The sequence below is a fragment of the Polypterus senegalus genome, chromosome 2 (genome assembly GCF_016835505.1).
Source record: "Polypterus senegalus isolate Bchr_013 chromosome 2, ASM1683550v1, whole genome shotgun sequence".
NCBI lineage: Eukaryota > Metazoa > Chordata > Cladistia > Polypteriformes > Polypteridae > Polypterus > Polypterus senegalus.
In genome coordinates, this window is record NC_053155.1 from 34730116 (window position 1) to 34752720 (window position 22605).

At 37.3% G+C, this 22605-nt stretch overlaps 1 protein-coding gene across 1 annotated transcript in view; it reads right to left on the reverse strand.

Annotated features, from left to right (window-relative positions):
- Positions 1–22605, reverse strand: part of cfap251 (cilia and flagella associated protein 251) — a 62526-nt gene that overhangs the window by 12135 nt on the left and 27786 nt on the right. The window contains exons 11-16 of the mRNA XM_039743570.1: positions 20925–21175; positions 14208–14359; positions 13323–13496; positions 9198–9382; positions 5526–5640; positions 2000–2163 (exon numbers count right to left, since the gene is read on the reverse strand). Of these exons, the coding sequence (XP_039599504.1) occupies positions 2000–2163; positions 5526–5640; positions 9198–9382; positions 13323–13496; positions 14208–14359; positions 20925–21175 (1041 nt within the window). The remainder of the gene's footprint in view (positions 1–1999; positions 2164–5525; positions 5641–9197; positions 9383–13322; positions 13497–14207; positions 14360–20924; positions 21176–22605) is intronic.

Below are 22605 nucleotides of genomic sequence, written 5' to 3' on the forward strand. Positions count from 1 at the left end.
CCTTTTTAATGGCTTCTGAACACTGGCAGTTGATAATAACAAGTCCACTATGATTCCTAAATCCTTCTCATAGGTTTCAGTACACAATGGGAGGTCTGAAACTTTAACATTTTCACTTCCTATATGACTTAGAGTAAATTTCATGTGCTACAAATCTGCCCAAGCCTGAATGCTGTCCAAATCTCTCTGCAATTATTCAACGTATTCTAGATCATCTGCCCTTCCACTGAGCTTGGCGTCATCAGCAAATTTACCTTGATTGTTGTTTCTATTCCTTTCCAGACCATATATATATATATATATATATATATATATATATATATATATATATATATATATAAAAATAGCAGCAGCCACAACATTGACTCCTGAGGGACGCCACTCATAACATCATGCAGTTCCGACTGTTCCATTAGATTATGCTCACTTTAATAAAACAAACAGCAATAAGAGCTATAAAAATAAGTTTTTCTTTTGGTTCTCTGCCCTCTTCAAACACCTTCAAAAGTGACTGTCAAACGGGGGTGAGCTTTCCAAAAATACTAATTCTAAGTACTTTGTTAACTTCATTTTAAAATTGTTTTTAACTAACAACTATTTCCCAAAATCTTTCTTAAGCAAAGTAGTACTTTTACCATGCCGTAACCAACTTTATCCTTTAAAAGGCATACCAACTTCAGTGATAGATAGATAGATAGATAGATAGATAGATAGATGTCTCCGTACTCTGCTGCAGTCATCTTTCGCTTTATCCTGACTAGTCTCCCAGTTCCTGTCACTGAAAAACATCCCCACAGCATGATGCTGCCACCACCATGCTTCATTGTAGGGATGGTATTGGCCTGGTGATGAGCGGTGCCTGGTTTCTTCCAAACGTGATGCCTGGCATTCACACCAAAGGGTTCAATCTTTGTCTCATCATACCAGAGAATTTTGTTTCTCATGGTCTGAGAGTCCTTCAGGTGCCTTTTGGCAAACTCCAGGCGGGCTGCCATGTGCCTTTTACTAAGAAGTGGCTTCCGTCTGGTCACTCTACCATACAGGCCTGATTGGTTGATTGCTGCAGAGATGGTTGTCCTTCTGGAAGGTTCTCCACTCTCCACAGAGAACCTCTGGAGGTCTGATAGAGTGACCATCGGGTTCTTGGTCACCTCCCTGACTAAGGCCCTTCTCCCCCGATCGCTCAGTTTAGATGGCCGGCCAGCTCTAGGAAGAGTCCTGGTGGTTTTGAACTTCTTCCACTTACGGATCATGGAGGCCACTGTGCTCATTGGGACCTTCAAAGCAGCAGAAATTTTTCTGTAACCTTCCCCAGATTTGTGCCTCGAGACAATCCTGTCTTGGAGGTCTACAGACAGTTCCTTTGACTTCATGCTTGGTGTGTGCTCTGACATGAACTTTCAACTGTGGGACCTTATATAGACAGGTGTGTGCCTTTCCAAATCATGTCCAATCAACTGAGTTTACCACAGGTGGACTCCAATTAAGCTGCAGAAACATCTCAAGGATGATCAGGGGAAACAGGATGCACCTGAGCTCAATTTTGAGCTTCATGGCAAAGGCTGTGAATACTTATGTACATGTGCTTTCTCAATTTTTTTATTTTTAATAAATTTGCAAAAATCTCAAGTAAACTTTTTTCACATTGTCATTATGGGGTGTTGTGTGTAGAATTCTGAGGAAAAAAATGAATTTAATCCATTTTGGAATAAGGCTGTAACATAACAAAATGTGGAAAAAGTGATGCGCTGTGAATGCTTTCTGGATGCACTGTAGATAGATAGATAGGTGAGGCATTATATAATAGATAGATAGATAGATAGATAGATATTATTCTATCAATTGAATCAGAAGTAACACTAACATAACTTTCATAAAGGGCGTAGTAGGAGGAGGTTTTTTGCAATCAATAAAAGCCACTTGCTACTAATATACGCTGAGATATACTGTACAAGTACAGTAAGTGCATTCAGTTTAATTTTCATCTGTATGGACCCACTTCAGGTTTGTTTCCCAGAGATAAACAATGCAGTCTTCTCCTCCAGCTGTAAATATGTATTTCCCATCACAGGAACAAGTAAATGAAGAGACTCCTTCAGCATGACAAATAAGGGCAGACGATCTGTGGGGATTCCCATCTACTGGTAAGATCTGGAGTCCAATCTGAAAAATAAGAGCTCAATTATAAGTGTTACTCATAAAAACATATTTTATAAAGACAACAATATATAGATTGCTGAGTTTGATTCTGGCTAATATCATTGTTTTTTTTTTTTACTATTTTCTAGCGACAGCATTCTTTTGTGAGGAATTTCAGTATGACTGAAGGAGGAATATCCTACACTCCAGAGTTGCTGAAAGTGACAAATGTCTAGCTTACAGTATGAACATGTCAAGGCTAAGTAAGATTTCAAGCAAGTGGAGAAAGTAACAGAAGTAATTGAATGAACACAGAAAAACAGGTTATATGGTGAGATAATAACTGCTACTTATAATGTTGTAAAGAAATGGTTTAGATTATCCTTGTTAGGCAGGGGTCTAAAAATGACAGTTATTTACAGTTGGGCTTATTACTTTATTTGTTTATGTATGACAATCATGGTCAAAGTCTGTTTATACTATTTATTAACAGCTTTTAAATGCATGATTGCCTTTTTCTCAGAGTTCTTCAAACTACCACTGTCAACCACCAGACAAATGAAAGAATATGAATATGGCAGGAGCCACTGAATTGCAGACCACAGAAATAGTCATAAATATTCATACAATGAGACATTTTATATTTGTAATGTTTGTTTAAATTGATTAATTAATTAATTGATTTTTTAAATGTGATGCTACTTTACTTCTGTTTATAGCGGGTTGGATAATAGATGGATGGATGGATGTATATTCCTATTCTTAACAATGATAGAACAATGCCAAGGACAGAAATATCAAGAGAAGGAGAGAATTTAGAGGTAGAAAGAGTGACTTATTTTACCAATCTAGATAGTCTGATAGATGAAATGTGCTTGTTGGGAAAGACAATAGAGTGCAGGATTAATCTTGGGTCTTTCAAGTTAAACCAACTGAAAGAAAACACTGTGGAATTTAAATGGTGTTAACCATGAAACCAAAATAGCAGCATAATTAGCCACAGTCTTCTTAACAGTTCCATATGGAGCTGAGGCATGGACTTGCACTGACAATGACTATGCCTATGTTTACTCATTTCAAACTAAAATATTGAGAAGTATATTTGGCAGGAAAGGAATGGAAATAAGTAATGCAGCACTATACAAAGACACACTAACCTTTTCAGACCCCTTGTAGAAAGCCAGTCAACCAGAGGAACACCCAGGATGAACTGGATGGACAACTTGAAAAGAAATTGTGTTGCACTCAATTTTGTTGGTGACCAATGGAAATAGAAGGCCAACAACCAACCCTAATGACTTTGCATCATCTTGTTCCAAATTTCCAAAAGGAAGAAGCAGGACACATTATATTATTATTATGATTATTGCATATCCCCATTGCTTTGTGTCTGCTGTGTTGTTGTACTTTTACTTTATTGTGACTGTATTTTGATAAATACAGGTATCTCTAAATCAGTAAGTCTAGCAACAAAAAGATTTTAATTATACTTTAATGGTATTAAATTTAAAAAGAAAACAAAACTGAACTGAAATTACGTTAGCATTGGTAAGTCAAGACATTCTAGCAAATTTTTTTTTGGTTTCTCAAGTTTAAACCTACCCTAGAATACCCCCTGTGGTATATGTGTGAGTTTCAGAATTTTAACATCTAAATTAAAAACAAAACGATTTATGACAAGGAAATTACTTTTCTAAACTCTAAAGCTTTTATGAGCAACAAAAAGCACACCGTACTGTGATTTTTTCAATAATGAAATGAAATACCTCTGGTAACAATGACACTTTAAATCCTCGCCCCACTGGCTGCAGCAGGTTTTCTTTTAAATTGCTCCATTGCTCAATAATACATTAATTGTTAATTTTTTCAATGATAAATGAATTGCGTCATTTAAAGCCCAAATGAGGTAAGGTCAAGTTGCTTTTACAATAGCAATTAGTGTCATGAATCAGCAGGCACTCAAAAGAAAATTATTCATGCTACTGATCATTTTACATTTTTAAGTAAATAAGAAAAGTGGATTGATTGTTTTGAAAAGCCAATACTCTTTATGAATAATCCAACCTAGAAGAGGATATCAGAGTCACTACAATGTAGTTTGAAAGGTATTACGTTTTTTATTTAAGAGCAATGAGACTAGAAAAGAATATGCAACACAAAGGAGAAGAAAATCTAATTAGAAAATGATGACCTGATTATTTATTACAGTGGGCTTATGAATAGGATTTAACATGCCAATAACATAAATATTGCAATCTTGAGTCATCGATGAGAAAAGTTAACAGTTGTAGCAACACATTCTATCTCATGCATATACATCTCAGTGAAACGTGTATCCAGCCATTAGCCATAGGGCGAGAAATCTAGCAACTATTGTGGTAATGTCTCAGCAGCATGACGAACAGAAGCAAAACCTCAGATTTGAATTAATCGCTTTGAGGCAAACTCAGGAAACCACTCAGTCATGTGGTATTAAAGAAAACCAAAAGTCTCACACCCATGTGGATCCTTTTTATTAATATAGTACCAAAAACGTTAAATAAAAAACAGGAACCTAATCCTGCTTCTTAACAGCTTGCTTCGCTTAACCAGTGTTACTGGAATTAGGCACCTCACTACAATATTATTTGATATCTCAAACCACAACTACACACCAAACCAATGGTCTAGTAAAGAGCAAATGCAACAATGTAGTCTTTAAACTTGAAAAAAAAACATTCTATTGATTGTGCAAAATTTAACCTTAACCTTGTGTCTCTGTGCTCTTGTTGAACTCATTTCACTGCTCACTACTAAACACAGTGACACCTTCACACTCCTCAAGGCACATGGAGGTGTGCACATTAAGGGGTGACATAGAAACTGTCACTAGCTGTGATCCTACAAACCATACTGAAAAAACTACACTGTATTATTTGCTACTACACACAAGAAACTGCTGCAGAAATGGAACCTTCTCTCCATTTTTGAAAGAGTATTTTTTCCCTGGAGTTAATTCTGTCTTCTGTTTTTGTCTTTATTTAACTGCATGCTCAACACATTTAACTACAATATGTTATTACATAAAACACATCTTTAAACCAAAGGGTACAAACAAAAAAAGAATGGAAAGATGTTATCCAGAGAGTATCGATATAGTGTAAATAGAAGTGAAGTTCCTGGGTGAAACCCATCAGCTCTCAATAAGAAAAATTACAACATGGAAACCCAAAAATTATGGGACAGTGAAGTCAAGCAGTATAGCACAATGTTTGAGCTGCAAAATACTTTAATCTTCTAAGATTCTGTAAAGAATCTGAAATCATTTCTTTAGTTTCTTGTCAACTGCATTCCACTTATACATAGTAACAGTCTATATAGTAGAACTCCCACATTTTCTTGCTCACCTTGTCATTGGTGATATACGCGAGATAGCTGACAGAGGACTCGGTGTCAGTGGTGCCTGGCAAGACTTGCATCTTCTTTATGGGAGACCCATACGTTGGTCCCAGTTGGGTTTTTCTGTTAAAACGTGAGAGAATGGATTACACCAATTATGCCACATTGTGTGTGTGTGTGGAATAACTTTGGCAGGCAAAACATGGATTATTACTAGGCACAGGATCCAGGATGGAGTTCTAAAGGATTGACTGACTTATCTGTATTCTGCAAAAGCATCCAAGCTATACTGCAAAATAATGCAATAATTATTGTGAAAACTTGCAATACTTTTGTGAAACAATCCTATAAAAATATCTTTTGAGTGGTGAAAATAACATCACACAAACTGTCAATACAAGAAAACAATGAGCATTAAAAAATGAAAAATAACGATATGTTAAATAATGAATGGTAATGTTGTTGATGAATACACTGAATTCAGATGCTTTAGCTTAACAACCTTACTCTATAAAAATGACTAAATTTCCCAACTTTAAGGCTGAGTTCTACTTCTGTGTCATGCCAATGCTGTCGAAAGTAGTTTATACTTCTATATGCTAGTTGGTGGTATTTGTAGCATGCAAGAAAAGCAAAAAAATCCATTAAAATGCAGGAAGTTTTTTCCCTTCAGGATCACCATTCTGCTTGCTGGACATTTTTCTTCTGTAAAGTAACGTATTTGTCCCTAAAATGTTTCCAATTTTTTCCATACATTCACCACATTCCAGAACGGTGTTAGCAGATAAATTGTGCCACAAATTGGCTACTATAGAATTTTTTTGATCTTCACCATATTAATTAAAAACAGAAGCAAACAAACATAAATGTGTTTCAGTAAATAATCTAACTGGTTGCAGGTTGTAGGGGCCTGGGCAGGGTCCGCGTCAATGTGATACATAGACACATTTTTGAGGTGGTGCATGTCAGACTATACTGTAACTACACTGTACGCTACGGAGGTGCAGAAGTATATATCAGATTTTATTGTGAATTTTTTCCTCCAAATTATCCTTGATATAAGATTGGATCTCTTTTTTTTTTCCTGTGCTCCGGGTAGAAATGCGGGATACTCCAGTATCAAAAGGGACATCAGAAGTACAAGTGCAACAAAATGAGGTAAAAAAGTGATCACCTTCCAGTCACGTGACCTCAGAGTAAGGTAAAAGGTTTTTTTTTTTTTTGTCATAATCTTCCTTTGAATGTGCCATTTTGCTAATTAAAGAACAGTCTTCAGACATTTGATTTGCCTTATAAACATATTCAAAATGGATTCAAAGGCATTCATTGTTAATTTTTTAAGAATATTTTTAAAGAAAGATTTTTAAGAATAAGAGGAATGTACAAAGCTGTAGTAACTATAAGGGGATAAAATTAATGGGAAAGATGGGAAAGAATAGTGGAAGCTAGGTTAAGAACAGAGGTGATGATTAGTGAGCAGCAGTATGGTTTCATGCCAAGAATGAACACCACAGATACAATGATTACTCTGAGGGTGTTGATCTAGAAGTGTAGACAAGAGCAGAAGGAGCTGCATTGTGTCTTTGTGGACCTGAAGAAAGCAAATGACAGGGTGCCTCGAGAGGAGCTGTGGCATTGTATGAGGAAGTCGGGAGTGGCAGAGAAGTACGTAAGAGTTGTACAGGATATGTTGAACGGAAGTGTGACAGTGGTGAGGTCTGTGGTAGAAGTAACAGATGCATTCATTGTGGAAGTGGGATTACATCAGGGACTGGCTCTGAGTCCTTTCCTATTTGTAATGGTTATGGACAGGTTGACAGACAAGATTAGAGAGGAGTCCATATGGACTATGATGTTTGCAGATGACACTGTGATCTGTAGCGAAAGTAGGGAGCAGGTTGAGGAGACCCTGGAGAGGTGGAGATATGCTCTAGAGAGGAGAGGAATGAACGTCAGTAGGAACAAGACAGAATACAGGTGTGTAAATGAGAGGGAGGTCAGTGGAATAGTGAGGATGCAGGGAGTAGAGTTGGAGAAGGTGGATGAGTATAAATACTTGGAATCAGCAGTACAGAGTAATGGGGATTGTGGAAGAGAGGTGAAAAAGAGAGTGCAGGCAGGTGGAATGGGTGGAGAAGAGTGTCAGGAGTGATTTGTGACAGACAGGTATCAGCAAGAATGAAAGGGAAGATTACAGGACGGCAGTGAGACTAGCTATGTTATATGGGTTGGAGACGGTGGTACTGACCAGAAAGCAGAAGACAGAGCCGGAGGTGACAGAGTTAAAGATGCTAAGATTTGCATTGGGTGTGACGAGGATGGACAGGGTTAGAAATGAGGACATTAGAGGGTCAGCTCAAGTTGGATGGTTTGGAGACAAAGTCAGAGAGGTGAGATTGCATTGGTTTGGAAATGTGCAGAGGAGAGATGCTGAGTATATTAGGAAAAGGATCTGTGGTGAAAGAGGACATGCAGGTGGTGGGTGTAACAGAGCAAGATGTAGAGGACAGGAAGATATGGAACAACATGATCCACTGTAGCGACCTCTAATGGGAGCAGCTGAATAAAGAAGAAGAATAAAAAGACACTTGCTGTTAAGCAAAAAATAAGACTTTTTTGCCACACGGTGTCTACATTTTTATACTATGTAATCAGAGTTGCAATAAAGATGTGGTCTGTCAAAAGTATCATTATTTTTTTTGAAGAAAATATTTCCATGTAACTTTTAATTTTCTAAGCCTCTCCTCGAGAGCTGGAGCATTTTCTAGGAGTACTTAGGACAAGTAAGACCAACCATGGACAAAATGAGAGCCTATCACAGAACACACTTAAGCTCTCACCCACACTGTGTCATACTATACCAACTTAAGGTGAGATCACTAACACATTCTATGTGCATTGCTTTGAAGTACTACTGCATCAAAGTAGTTCAGTTAAATTCAGCATAGAACCTCATTTACTGCTGATATTAAAGGAATGCTCCACCCAAAAACGATTTTTTTTAATATGTTACTTACTCCGTGTAGTTTGTAGTGATGGCCAAGAAAATTTCTTAATCTCATGTTTTCATGGAGAACAGACATAACAAAGTTTCTGATAGAGCAGGAGCCAGGGGTGCAATGCTGGACAACAGCAAACAATTTCAAAAACATCCATGAAAAAAATACAGTCACATAATCCATACAGTAAATCATATGCTCACAATGTGAAACGTCTTCAATTAAAACTCGTGAATGAGGGTGAGAAACAAATCTGCAATTCAGAACCATGTTCCCGTTTGAAGGGGCTTCCTGTTTGTGCACCACTTTCATTTTATGAAATGATATTTTAGCAAAAAATACATGCGTTTTGCATGTTGTGAGCATACAACTGGATAAACTGATGTGTAGATTATGCAACACAAGTAACATGACCTTTTTTTCATGGATAATTTTTGTTATTGTTACTGTTGTTCAGCTTTGGTCAACTTTGGCCCTCGTTCTGTTTGAAACATTCTAATATTCAATCTACATAAAAACATTTTTACAATCACTACAAACTACATGGGCTAAGTAATGTATAAAAAATATTAGAAGTAAATAGGAGTACTCTTTTAATATACTAAGCTACTATAACAACTATTCTTGAATATTCCCAGTTTTAAATCTGCAAAAACACTTAAAATAAAAGAAAGCATTTACCTGCACATTTTGGTGGTGGAATTATAGAGTTTCATCTTAAATTGATCATTGGCAGTGAGGATAAAATTCTCTTTCGTTATGGCAGGGTACACAGTCATGCAGTATGGTACAGCACTCTGCTCAATCCGATCACTAGCCAGTATGCGCAGGTCATCCTTGCTGCTGTTGGTTAGGTCATACTCTACCTATAGGTTACGAAAGGCAAGAAACATACAGTTTTTCAACAATTATATTTTTCTGATGTTTTTCTGATTCATTCAATGAGAGATTTCAAAATGTATCACTTATTCCTTCTACAGATAGTGCGATACACATGAAAATGGGAAAGGACTTCTTGCTCTTAGTGTACTCATAATGTTAAATATCTGACAGTGCAGTTGTCATGGTTTCATTAAGTAACTGTGCTCAGGCTCGGCCATTAGGCTTTATGGAAGTACCAGATTGTAATATTAAACACTTGCTACCACTGCTCATGTGCAGTGGCATTTGATTAGCTATAACCGTGTTTTTATCCTGCATTTTGTTTTTCGGCACATGAAGGAGAAAATGCAGTATAGTGAAAAGGTGAGAAAATTCCACCAGGACATATGCGCTGGTATTTACACAAAAAGGGGCCATTTGGGATCATTAACCCTATAGCTGATAGGTGGCAAAACTGAGTACCTAGTTGAGGAAACCAGGCCCAAGTTATCGGTTAAAGGGTCAGGACTATGAGGACAAGTCAAGTAACGGGCAGTAAATAGTAGGTGATAGAAAGGAGTGGAATTATGAGACTACATTAACTTAGGCAGCTGATGATCTCTCTAGCACTAGTTCTTCCATAAACTCCGCTAAGGACTCAATGATGTAGGAAGAGTGGGGTCTTATGTGGGGAGTTCTAGAATTAAATATCTATAGCCAATGTAGATTTGGCTCAGAACGGAGGTTTTAAGTGGTAATATTGTACTTTCTTTGCTATCTTTGCTTTATATATGTTTCCCTGACTTCTGAGAGACAGTTATCCTGTTGATATTATTCTGGGTGTTTGTAGGTACATCCGCTATGTTCTGTGTAATGCGTGATGTCATGACAGCTAGCTGTTTAAGACCAGACTATATGTTAAATGTGATCCAAATTTAGTGTTAATGAAGGAATGACTGCGAATGAACTGGGGCTGCTGCTTGTGGGTTAATCATTTCATTTCCAAAATTTTAATCTGCACCTCCAGGTACAAGGTAAGCAAACTGTATGAATAATACATAACAAACATTAGCCCCAATGGCCCCAAAAAGTTATCTATAATCCCTCAGAAATTAGTCCCCATTAATAGTGCAAATACTCATCAGGGAATTATTACATTTTATTGCTACTATTTTTAAGAATCCACTCACCCCAGTCCACATGCTCCACCTGAGAGGGACAAAAACCATTTGCCACCTCTCTAAAATATAAAATTTTTCACATATGTCATTTCTACAGTGTATATACAATGATCCCTCACCTTCTGTGGATGCAGAGGAAATGCATTTACATGGGATCAAGTGTTTGAATTGAAGACTCGCCTCCTCCCTTATTTACTGGTCAAGTGTCCAATCTTCAGTTGAAAAGCGTATTCCCTTGTGAACGCATTTCTTCTTCATGAATTGCTCTTATTTTCCAGAAGTATTTAATAGATAATGCTTCACCAAAAAAATGCAAGTGCTTTATCTGTTGTGAACATACTGTATGACTACATATGCGGACATGTGGATTATGTGGAACAAGCAACAAAAGAACTTTTTTCATGAACATTTTTCAACATTGGTTGAGAATTGGTGTCCTATTTTATCAGAAAATGTGTTATTTCCATTGTCCATTTAAATATAAGACTGCATTTTTTCTCATTACAAACTGAATTTTTTTTTTAAATAATTTTTGGGTGGAATATTCCTTTAAGCTATATAATATAATCAAAGATAAATAAATGTAGGCTTCAACCAGCTTTTCCATGCTACAGTAATAAACAACAACTGTAGTCTTTTTTAACATTTTATTAATTTTATTAAAATCAAATAACATTCCATACAAGCAAGTCAAGTTTAACAAAACTAGGTTTGAAACAAATCAACCCCCACCGAGAAAGAGAGCTAGGCAAAGAGAGTAAAACTTAGTAAAAATATGTAGACAAAAAAATTAATCAAAATAAATGTGTGCTGCAGAGAGTTGATTCTACAATGAAACTAAATAAAAATAAAAAGAGTAATAAAACTCATCACCCCGAAAGTGGACAGTAGAGGTCACGTAGTATATGTGAACCAAATTTCAGGTTAACAGGTCAAATGGTTTGCAAGCTACAGGCGATTTAAAATCCTGGACAGACAAACAGACAGCCATGGTAGCATATTATAAAAGAAGGTCAGTTACCCACTGACTTAAAAGAGATGAGTTAGAAATCTTCCAGATGAACAAGATGTCTATGTGCCAATAGTGAAGTAAAGGCAATAACAGTTTTGTTTGTCCTTCTCCACTTTAAGCCCATCTGGGAGACCACCAAACACAGCTGTTAATGGAATAGGAGGGATTGTGACACCAAGGCTGTCTGAAAGGCATTTAAAGATTTTGGTCCAGAATGATGTTAATTTGGTGCAGGCCCAAAACATGTGACCCAATGAGGCTGGAACTTGATTGCAACATTTGCAGATAGGATCTTGCCCTGGAAACATTTTGTACAATTCTAAGCGAGATATGCTTGATATATAATATTAAGTTGAATTAAGTAAATTCCGTAAATATATTACGAAATGCTGTCTGAGTCCTCAAAACTAACCAATATTTTTTCTGGAACAGAGGTAGGTGGGAGGTGAGGAAAATTGGGCAGCTTTTATTTAACAAAGTTTCTAATTTGAAGGTAGTGAAAGAAATGTGTTGCTGGAAAGTTCAATTTGGAGTATAATTGTTTGTAGGATGCAAAGACGTTGTCTATGTACAGATCTCTAAGTGATTTAATCCCAAATGTTTTCCAGATACTAAAAACTGCATACTGTATGTTTGAGAGGGTGGAAAAAGGTGGTTCTCATGCAAAGGTGCCACAGATAAAAGCTTCTTTATCTTAAAATACTTCCTACATTGGGTCCATATTCTGAGTGAATGAAGCACAGTTGGGTTTTTAGTATATTGGCGATGACTTGTACTTATTGAGGTACAAAGTAAAGCATATAAAGAAATATGGATGGATTTTATTTCTATTACGGACCAAGCCTATGTCTGTTCATTTATTTGTGTCAATGTCCAGTTTTTATAGCTTGCATATTTGACCCCCAGGAATAAAATTGAAAGTTAGGTAGAGCCATGCCACCTTCTGCCTTAGGTCTTTATAGGGTCGCTCTTTGGATACATGGATGCTCTGAATTCCAAATAAATTAGGTTATGATTGAATCTAATTTCGTAAAAAATGATTTATTGATGTATATTGGAATATTAAATAAAATGTTAAATAAAAGATAACCACAGGAAACACAAAGCTCACAATTAGAATAAAAGACAATAAGACAGAATAAAATACACAAGTACAGACTACTACATGAACAGATAACATAATTTGTAATACAAACACATATCATCCTGAGCACTTAGAGAAAGTCAAGGGAAGTTAAAAACCTTCCCGAACAGATTTGCTTTAAAGAAATACTCCACCCAAAAATAATGTTTCTTTTTATCATGGTACTTAACCTATGTGTTTTGTAACAAAGACCAAAAAAAATTTAATTTCATGTTTTCATGGAGAGCAAAGATAAACAATTATTAACAGAATGGTGCACTGCAACCAATACTGTACAATGGCAAACAATATTAGCATTGCTGATGGAAAAAAAGAAAACTCTCACATTACTTGTGTCACATAACCTACATGTCAGTTATCTAGTCACTTCCTCAGCAGATGAAAAGTGTGCTTGATAAACTGGGAATGCAATTCATATAGGGCTGAGTTTTTGAATTGAAGATAGGAATCTTGACCAATGAATGGAGGAGAGAGGTGGATCTTCAATTGAAAAACTCAGGCCCTTCAGCTTCATCTTCACATAATGCAGTACTTGGATTTCTGTATCTCCATTATTGCTTAAGGTTGAAAAATATAGTCGAATGCTATTAAATAAAAGGAATACTTACTAAAAATTGGTCCATGCCAAGAGACAAGAGCCTTGGAAGACCACCGTCCAGATCATCCACAAACATGATATCCTGTATGGTTTTATAGTGAGAACGATGCCTTCCTATCAGCTCCCAGGATTGCTTTCCATTTTTAGGGGAAAGTTTAAAAACAGTTACAACAAACCCAGAATCCTATAAAAAAAAAAAGAAAACAGATAATGAAATCATGTGGAAAAAAAACATAATAAATATAATATGACAAGAAATAGGCTGTACATGTACACTTGAGCCAATAGTGAGAATCAGCCTGAAAATTTTACATTAATTCAATAGAGGATGATGAAAGTACAACATAAAAAGTAAACACTGACTCTAAAACCTAGAAGATGGAAAAGGAGTATGCAAATTTAAAAAAACAATAGTACCATATATCAGAAGAGCATACATTTTAATTATACTTGTGTTCATAAAGAATGGCTCTTGAGATATAGTGCCACTGTCAAAAACAAAATTGCACATATGATAGTAAATAGAAAGATATAAATCACTTTGTTTTTACATCTTCACTAAACATATATAAAGGCATAGTAACCATTTTTTAAAAATATAGAATGTATTAAGTTACAGTAAAGGAAAAGCAGCCCAGAACCATAGAAGCTCCAGGGGTATGACGTGCATTCTGTGAGCTGCTTTCTGTTATCTATTTTAAAAAAATGGAATCGTTTAGCTTAATACATTCTTGATTATTATGGCACCAGGGAGTGAACACATGTTACATGTAAGCTGGACATGTAAGGAATAATTTAACTGTTGATTCATTGTTTCTTGTTTTCCACTTAGAGAATGCCAGCTGTTTGGTGTCTACATTATATTGTCAGCAGGAAGGATATTTAGAGTACTCACTGCAGTAGCCAGGTACTGAGAATCTCCAGAGAAGGCCATGTGGGTTATGGCCCCTTTAGCAAATTTGAAAGGCTCTTCACATTCAGTTGTCAGAGTCAGAGCATCAAGAATGTAAACAGCCCCATTGACAAAACCAACGGCTAACAGAGAACCTAAAAAAAAAAAACAAAAGCCACAGTAGATGGATTATAAATTGTATCACAAAGTTTTCCCCCAAAAACTATAAAATGAACAAGACTGAATCAATGGAAGGGCCATCAGTATGTAAGTCCAAAACACCTCAGGTGACAACCAGCTAAATAAAATTGTAATGGAATGGGAAACAGAAAGTATGTCAAGTAATGAATAAGAATCAAGAAATGTAGCCAAGGAAATGAGCAAAGTATAATACATATGGGCTCTTCAGCCTTTAGACTCGTCATGGTGACTAAATGTAAGGGGAAAACTAATGTAACACAACATTTCACTGTCAAACCTGTTAAGCACAATTTAGGGTCACAGAGCACTAAAGCCTGTAATGGCAGCACTGGCTGCAAGGTATAGCCAGCCCCGGAAAACTTGGTAATTTATAAATCCACTCACGCAAGCACACACATGCAAACTCCCATTGGGCAAATCTGGAATTGACATTTAACCTATTGTTTACAACTTTGGGGTTGTGGTAGCAAACTGAAGTACCCTGAGGTAAAACTATGCAGACACCAGGAGACTGTGCAAACTGCATATGGGCAGTAACTAGGCATGAAATTTAAACGAAAGATGCTAGATCCCAGAGGCACCTTATGCCATCCATCTATCCATCCATCCATCTTCCAAACCTGCTTTATCTTGAACATGGTCGCAGGGAAGTTGAAGCCTATCCCAGCAGGCATCACAGGATGCCAGAATTTAGCATTGTCAGTCCACCTAATCTGCATGTCTTTGGACAGTGAGATGGATAAGATGGAGCATCTGGAGGAAACCCACACAAAGATGGAGAGAACATGAAAACTCCATACAGGGACATGAACCTTGGTCTCATTACTGTGAGGCAGCAGTGCTAGCCCTGCGCCTTTGTGCCACTCCTTATGCCAATGTATTTGTAAATGAATGATAAATCACATAATTCCTCCATTTATTAAGTTTCTAAGAGGAACAGGAGAACCATCTGACAACATCTTCTGGAAGGTAGGAATAAATTGTAGACAAAGTGTAAGTACAGTCTACTCATATTTATAAAAACACCTAGAATTAATCTTAACTCATCAATTTGGCGTTATGTGTTACAATTTGGAGTTATGTCTTTGGAATATGGGTTAGAATCCAGGACCCTTGGACAAAAGTCTATGGAAAGAATCAACACTCACCAGGCTACAATGTGAACTCTAATGTGAGGAGTAGTGTTGATCTGCAAAATTCGCCAAAGCGTTTACTGCAGTGAATATGCTGTGTTCACTCATGACACACTGTTCCCCAAATACTTTCCTGAAAAACTGCTGTTTATCCGGATTAGATGAATATTTCTTTCCCAGCGTCCCATCATGTTTTGAAGGGCCGGCATGATATCACAACTGTAGCAACCATGTGCAGAATATTTACACATACTCACTGTAAGATTGTTGCAGATCTGCTTCATTCATGTATGATGTCATAACCTGATCAGTACTCTAGCAGGATTTCTGTCTTGCATGCATAAAAAAGCTGCAGTTTTTTCATTTAAGGGGTACATAATGAATACTGTCACTGCATATACAATACTGTTGGCCACTGCAGCAGGACATGGCTAATTTACATGCATAATTAGCCATGTGCCAAGCTACAATTTCAAAATAAGCTTTATAAGAGCCCTGCCCTCCCCTCCTCCTTCTTGAATCAGAATGAGGTCCTGTGTGAAATAATAATAATAATGAAGGATGTATTACTTAGAAGGCATTTATTTCTTCTTGATGGAAGAAAAAAGTGCAGAGCACCTGCACAGATAGGGTGAAAAAAAGACATGACAGTCCAGCAGCAACTGCAGCCCTGACTTCAAACAATGGCATGAGCCAGCCCCACAGCCCCTGCCCCTGTGATCCCCAAGATTGGGACGCTTTGATCACAATGATCTATATATTCTTTACTTATAGCAAGTTTGTAGCCATTTGTTGTATTTTGTCTATGGTATCTGTTTCATTTGCAACTTTTGTTGTTTAACACATGGTGGCACTATGGCTTGCACTGCTGCCTCACAGCTCAGATCACATCTTTTGCCACTCTAATTGGTCTCTCATAGTTGGCAGATGCTTCCCTAGCTCTTAGTGACACTTAAAGACCATTACAATCCACTCAAATGTAATTCTACTTCTTTCTTCTTAATGATTTGAAAACATTTTGCGGAGCTCATGAACATTTCCGTAATTTTGCTGAACTCACACCAAAGAGAACTCAGCAGGGTTTGCACAACACTACTGAGGTGCAGCAAGGCAGCTGTGATACATATTAGAACATTTAGAGCAGTTTTGACAAATAAAAGCCATTCATTGTAACAAAGCTTTTTAATCCAACTCACATATTTTTCCAAAATTACATCTAGTTGAATTTTGAAGGTCCCTGAAGTCTGCTGTCCATCATACTATTCAGTAACTTATTCTATATGTTTATATTTCTCTGTGTAAAGACACATTTTATAATGTGTGTGCACAACTTATCTTTAAACAAGTTTCAATCTGTGTTCCTGTGTTCTTGTTGAAGAACTTTTTTTAAAATAACAGCTTGGATCCACTGTACTAATTTCCTTCATGATTTTGAACATTTCAGTTATGTTACTTCTTTCCTTTAACTGTAAAGGCCCAGCTCCTCCAATCTTCCCGTGTAGCTCATTCTTCGTGGTCCCATAATCAGCCTAGTTGCTCTTTCTCTGGTCTTTCTCTAGTACTGCTATGCCTTTTTTGTAATATGGAAATCAAAACTGGACACAAGTGAGCACTTCATGACTGTTGTAGCTTTAATTAAACATAAATGAGAAAATGAATCAACTGCTACAACCCAGACTGAGTTTTTATTGCTGCACAGCTTGGAAGGCAAACTATGTGGTCTGCAATCGGCATCTCTACCTTCTGTGCCTTTATTTTTAATTTTTTTACTTAAGAGCTATGTACAAATATTTGCTGTGAAGCCTACTTTTGTGGGATGACAAATTGCTATTTGTGACATTTTGTTTAAAAACCACAATGTACTGCTATTTGCTACAAGTTTTCTTTTGTGAGCAATGGTGAATTTCAATTGAACTCTAAACTTTTTTTATTTATGAATCTGAAATTTTACTCACATTTGTTTTATATGTTGTAAGAATTTGTTTAATATTTTGGTTCACCGTCCTCAGTATTTTGTCTAAGTTTATACATATTCTCTTTGAATTTATGTCAGTTTTAAACTCACATTAAATATTAGGGTTAAAATAACTGCAGAGTAGTGTTGGATTGGTAGTAAAATCTTGACTTTAGTATCGATTATCAGTTTTCAGACATCAGTACTGGTACCAAAATGGTACTGAAACAAATAATGGATAACCCGCCAGCCCCACTGACTCACCCCAGCATCCCTGGTGCGGCGCACAATCGTGCACATACTGATTGCACTAACAAAAGTGTTCCTCCCTGCCTTGCCATAGTTTTCCTTTTGAATTTTCCTGCATGTCAAACTTACTTCCAAGGAGTCTCCAGCACATGGGGGGATGTGTCACCTGTGTAGTCTCCAGCATATCAAACAGCAGAAGAATCAAGTGATCAGCACAAGGTCTTTAAAACCAATGATTTACTTTGGGTACTTAAAGTACCAAACTGCTGGTAAAGTACCATTTTAAAAATTGCTTTTTTCGGTACTTTTTCATTACTGATATACCACGCTGCCCTACTGATCAACATACAACTCAGATTCCTGATTTATCCCCTAGGAGATGGACACGGTATAGGCAATCGCAATTGACAAAATAACCTTAAATTCACATACTTTTTTAATGAAAGATTTGGAGACAAGCTCTCCATTATCAGAGTAGTGTAGTGTGCCAATTATCTCAGTGTAAATCATGAGGTCTGGATCATGTAGTGTTTTTGGCATAAGGACCTGAGGGTGAGAGAGACAACCATTTATCTGGACATCGAAGGTGCCACCCATGCATCTGCCTGACTTCTGAGTAAAGTTGTGCCACCTGAAAGACAAGCTCTTACTCTCTTCTTCTCTCGCTCTATCATTCTGTGACTGCACTTCCTTTAATGCAGATTCCACATCCTCACAGGAAGGACTGTTGAAAATGTTTGTCTTTGAATCATTGGGATATTTAAGGTCTTAAATCCAGAATTTGCTAGTACTGCTATAATTTTATTCTAATTAATACTGCTTTGCTTTAAATTTGTATACTTTGCCAGTACATCTTGAGTGATTGTAGTAATAAAGCAAACATACAGTGCATCTGGAAAGTATTCACAGCGCATCACTTTTTCCACATTTTGTTATGTAACAGCCTTATTCCAAAATGGATTAAATTAATTTTTTTCCTCAGAATTTTACACACAACACCCCATAATGACAACGTGAAAAAAGTTTACTTGAGATTTTTGCAAATTTATTAAAAATAAAAAAAATGAGAAAGCACATATACATAAGTATTCATAGCCTTTGCCATGAAGCTTCAAATTGAGCTCAGGTGCATCCTGTTTCCCCTGATCATCCTTGAGATGTTTCTGCAGCTTAATTGGAGTCCAACTGTGGTAAACTCAGTTGATTGGACATGATTTGGAAAGGCACACACCTGTCTATATAAGGTCCCACAGTTAACAGTTCATGTCAGAGCACAAACCAAGCATGAAGTCAAAGGAATTGTCTGTAGACCTTCGAGACAGGATTGTCTTGAGGCACAAATCTGGGGAAGGTTACAGAAAAATTTCTGCTCCTTTGAAGGTCCCAATGAGCACAGTGGCTTCCATCATCTGTAAGTGGATGAAGTTTGAAACCACCAGGTCTCTTCCTAGAGCTGGCCAGCGATCTAAACTGAGCGATGGGGGAGAAGGGCTTTAGTCAGGGAGGTGACCAAGAACCCAATGGTCACTCTGTCAGAGCTCCAGAGGTCCTCTGTGGAGAGAGGAGAACCTTCCAGAAGGACAACCATCTCTGCAGCAACCCACCAATCAGGCCTGTATGGTAGAGTGGCTAGACGGAAGCCACTCCTTAGTAAAAGGCACATGGCAGCCCACCTGGAGTTTGCCAAAAGGCACCTGAAGGACTCTCAGACCATGAGAAACAAAATTCTCTGGTCTGATTAGACAAAGATGGAACTCTTTGGTGTGAATGCCAGGCATCACGTTTGGAGGAAACCAGGCACCGCTCATCACCAGGCCAATACCATCCCTACAGTGAAGCATGGTGGTGGCAGCATCATGCTGTGGGGATGTTTTTCAGCAGCAGGAACTGGGAGACTAGTCAGGATAAAGGGAAAGATGACTGCAGCAATGTATAGAGACATCCTGGATGAAAACCTGCTCCAGAGCACTCTTGACCTCAGACTGGGGCGACGGTTCATCTTTCAGCAGGACAACGACTCTAAGCACACAGCCAAGATATCAAAGGAGTGGCTTCAGGACAACTCTGTGAATGTCCTTGAGTGGCCCATCCAGAGCCCAGACTTGAATCCGATTGAACATCTCTGGGGAGATCTTAAAATGGCTGTGCACCGACGCTTCCCCTCAAACCTGATGGAGCTTGAGAGTTGCTGCAAAGAACAATGGGCGAAACTGGCCAAGGATAGGTGTGCCAAGCTTGTGGCATCATATTCAAAAAGATTTGAGGCTGTAATTGCTGCCAAAGGTGCATCGACAAAGTATTGAGCAAAGGCTGTGACTACTTATGTACATGTGATTTCTCAGTTTTTTTATTTTTAATAAATTTGCAAAAACCTCAAGTAAACTTTTTTCAAGTTGTCATTATGGGGTGTTGTGTGTGTAGAATTCTGAGGAAAAAAATGAATATAATCAATTTTGGAAAAAAGGCTGTAACATAACAAAGTGCGGAAAAAGTGACGCGCTGTGAATACTTTCCAGATGCACTGTAGGTCTCCTAGTGTGGGTAGGCCTACAGTGTTGTGGCTGAAGAGGGATGCCTTCAATAGTGAGTAGCACAGGAAGGAATAATGTACCATTGGTAAGGCATAACCAAGGTGTTTCAGTCCTGCAGTGTTTTTGGGTACCCAACTGCTTTGCTTAAGTCAAATCTAGTAAGTTCCCAAGGGGAGTACTGAGGTGTGATAAGCTGAGCTGGTATCACTCGTTATCAGTGTTTAAGTGCAAGTATGTGCAGGTCTTTCCATGTGTGTGTGTGTTAAGCTTATGGTGCCGGAAGGCAGGCCAACAAATAATGAATCTAGTGAGTCCCACTTATCACATGATAACAGAGCTGCTATACAAACTAAACCTTTAGCTAGTGCTGTCACATTACTGGTCAATGAGGGGTATATTATACATGAAGGTTTTCTCTAATGCTTAACAAGTGAATTCTTCATAATTGAAGAGGCTGTTCAATGGATAAGGTAGCTGAAAAATTAGAAAATTCTTTTAATACAAGGTATGTTCAAAATGTTTCCACACTTTTATATTTTCATTGGAAACGGTGAAGGCGGGATGAGTAGTGATTGGGCATTAAAAAGTTGGTACAACACTGAGAAAACTGTGGAAATTTATTGAATGTCCCTCGTAAATGTGTCATTTTTACCTTGGAGATCAAAGGTCAAGCTCTGAATTTCTTTATCGTTCTTGAAGATCCTGCTACAGACATTCTTCTTCAATTTGTAGTTCCACAGGTTCAGGAGTCCACAGTAACTTCCCATGGCAACAAGAGGATAGACAGGGTGACAAGCGACTGCGTGCAGTGTGTCCCAGTGCTCATACAGAAGCGTCTCCATGTGTGTTCCACTTGCACTTATATGGACCACTTTAGCTTCAGCAGTCAAAACAACAAAGTTCCTATGGAAGACAAAACACTTGTGAAAGTCCTTGTTATTTTAGTAAAAGTCCTCTTTTTTTGACTTTTATCAGGCAGTTATTTTCTTCTCTTACTATTATTTAGTTTTTGTTAATGTCATTCTTACTGGCTGGCATCCATATACACATATGAGTATTTTACTGAATAGGCAAGCAAGTATGTCTGGTTCCTCAGTATCAGTCATTGCATGAATTTTAGTGGATAGGTAAGTAAGTAAGTAAGTATGTCCAGTGCCTGTGTATCAATTAAATACTACCTATGTTCTACATGATACCTTACTACCGCTTAGTGTGCCACCACATACGTATTCATGTAAAACAACCTCTGTATGAGCAAATGTATCATACATATGTGGATACTGAAATTAATGTCAGCGCAGAAAAATTGTCATCTGCTATTTCTCAGCCTGAAGTAACCATTTCATTTTGAACCATTGATTAATCAACTGCAATTATATTTCATTTCCTACTTACATTTATTTAATGAAAACATTAAGGTGTATCCACTTTGCTTGCTATGTACACCACTCTTTTTTAATATCATAGTTTTTATAATTTCCTTTACTTGTGTCAAGCGGTAGTACATAGTTTTAATTGGTGGTTTTACATTACAGGTTACACAATTTTCATTTATTCAGACATTCAAGGAAAGTACTAGAAAAAAATATTTTTTTTTTTCTCAGAGCATAGCTATTCCCTGCCTTGAGTAATTTTTATAATTAACTGGCACTTCTGCAATACATGACTCCAAAATCAGCACCCACTATGCATGGCAAGGGTTTAACTAGTAATCAGTACAGTACTTTACTGATTTTTTTGTCATCTTGTTTATAACTACAGATCAGTAACATCACTTTGTCTAAAGGATGACTTATACTTGTGAGTCAAGCCTACGATATAGCCTGCGTTGCCTGACACACACCTCCTCAAAAATGGGTCTATATATCACATTGATGTGGAGCCTAAGCAGACACCTATAACTCTGAATGGCCAGGTTGGTATTAAAATATTTCCTGAAACATATTTCCATTTGGCTTCCAATATTCTAAAGCAAAAAAGGAGCAGATCGAAGAAAGACTTATCGAAGAAGTTAGAAAATATGCATATTTCTAATACTACTATCTGCAACTATTGGCTAACATTGAATGGATTATTCACTTTTTTTGCATGCTACAAACACTAGCATTCAGGCATGTGCCTACAGCGTGTTGTGACGCAGAAATATAATGTGCTTTCAGTAGTATAGCATACAGTGTAGACTCAATGCAGAAGTATAAATCAGCTTTAAGATATTTTTAAACTAGGTTTATACCCTACATATCACAATCAGTACACACAATTACATCCTGTCCAGGGTTACTTATAGTGCTGCAAGAATAAAATTTCCTTCCATGTGACCCTTCAATGGATTA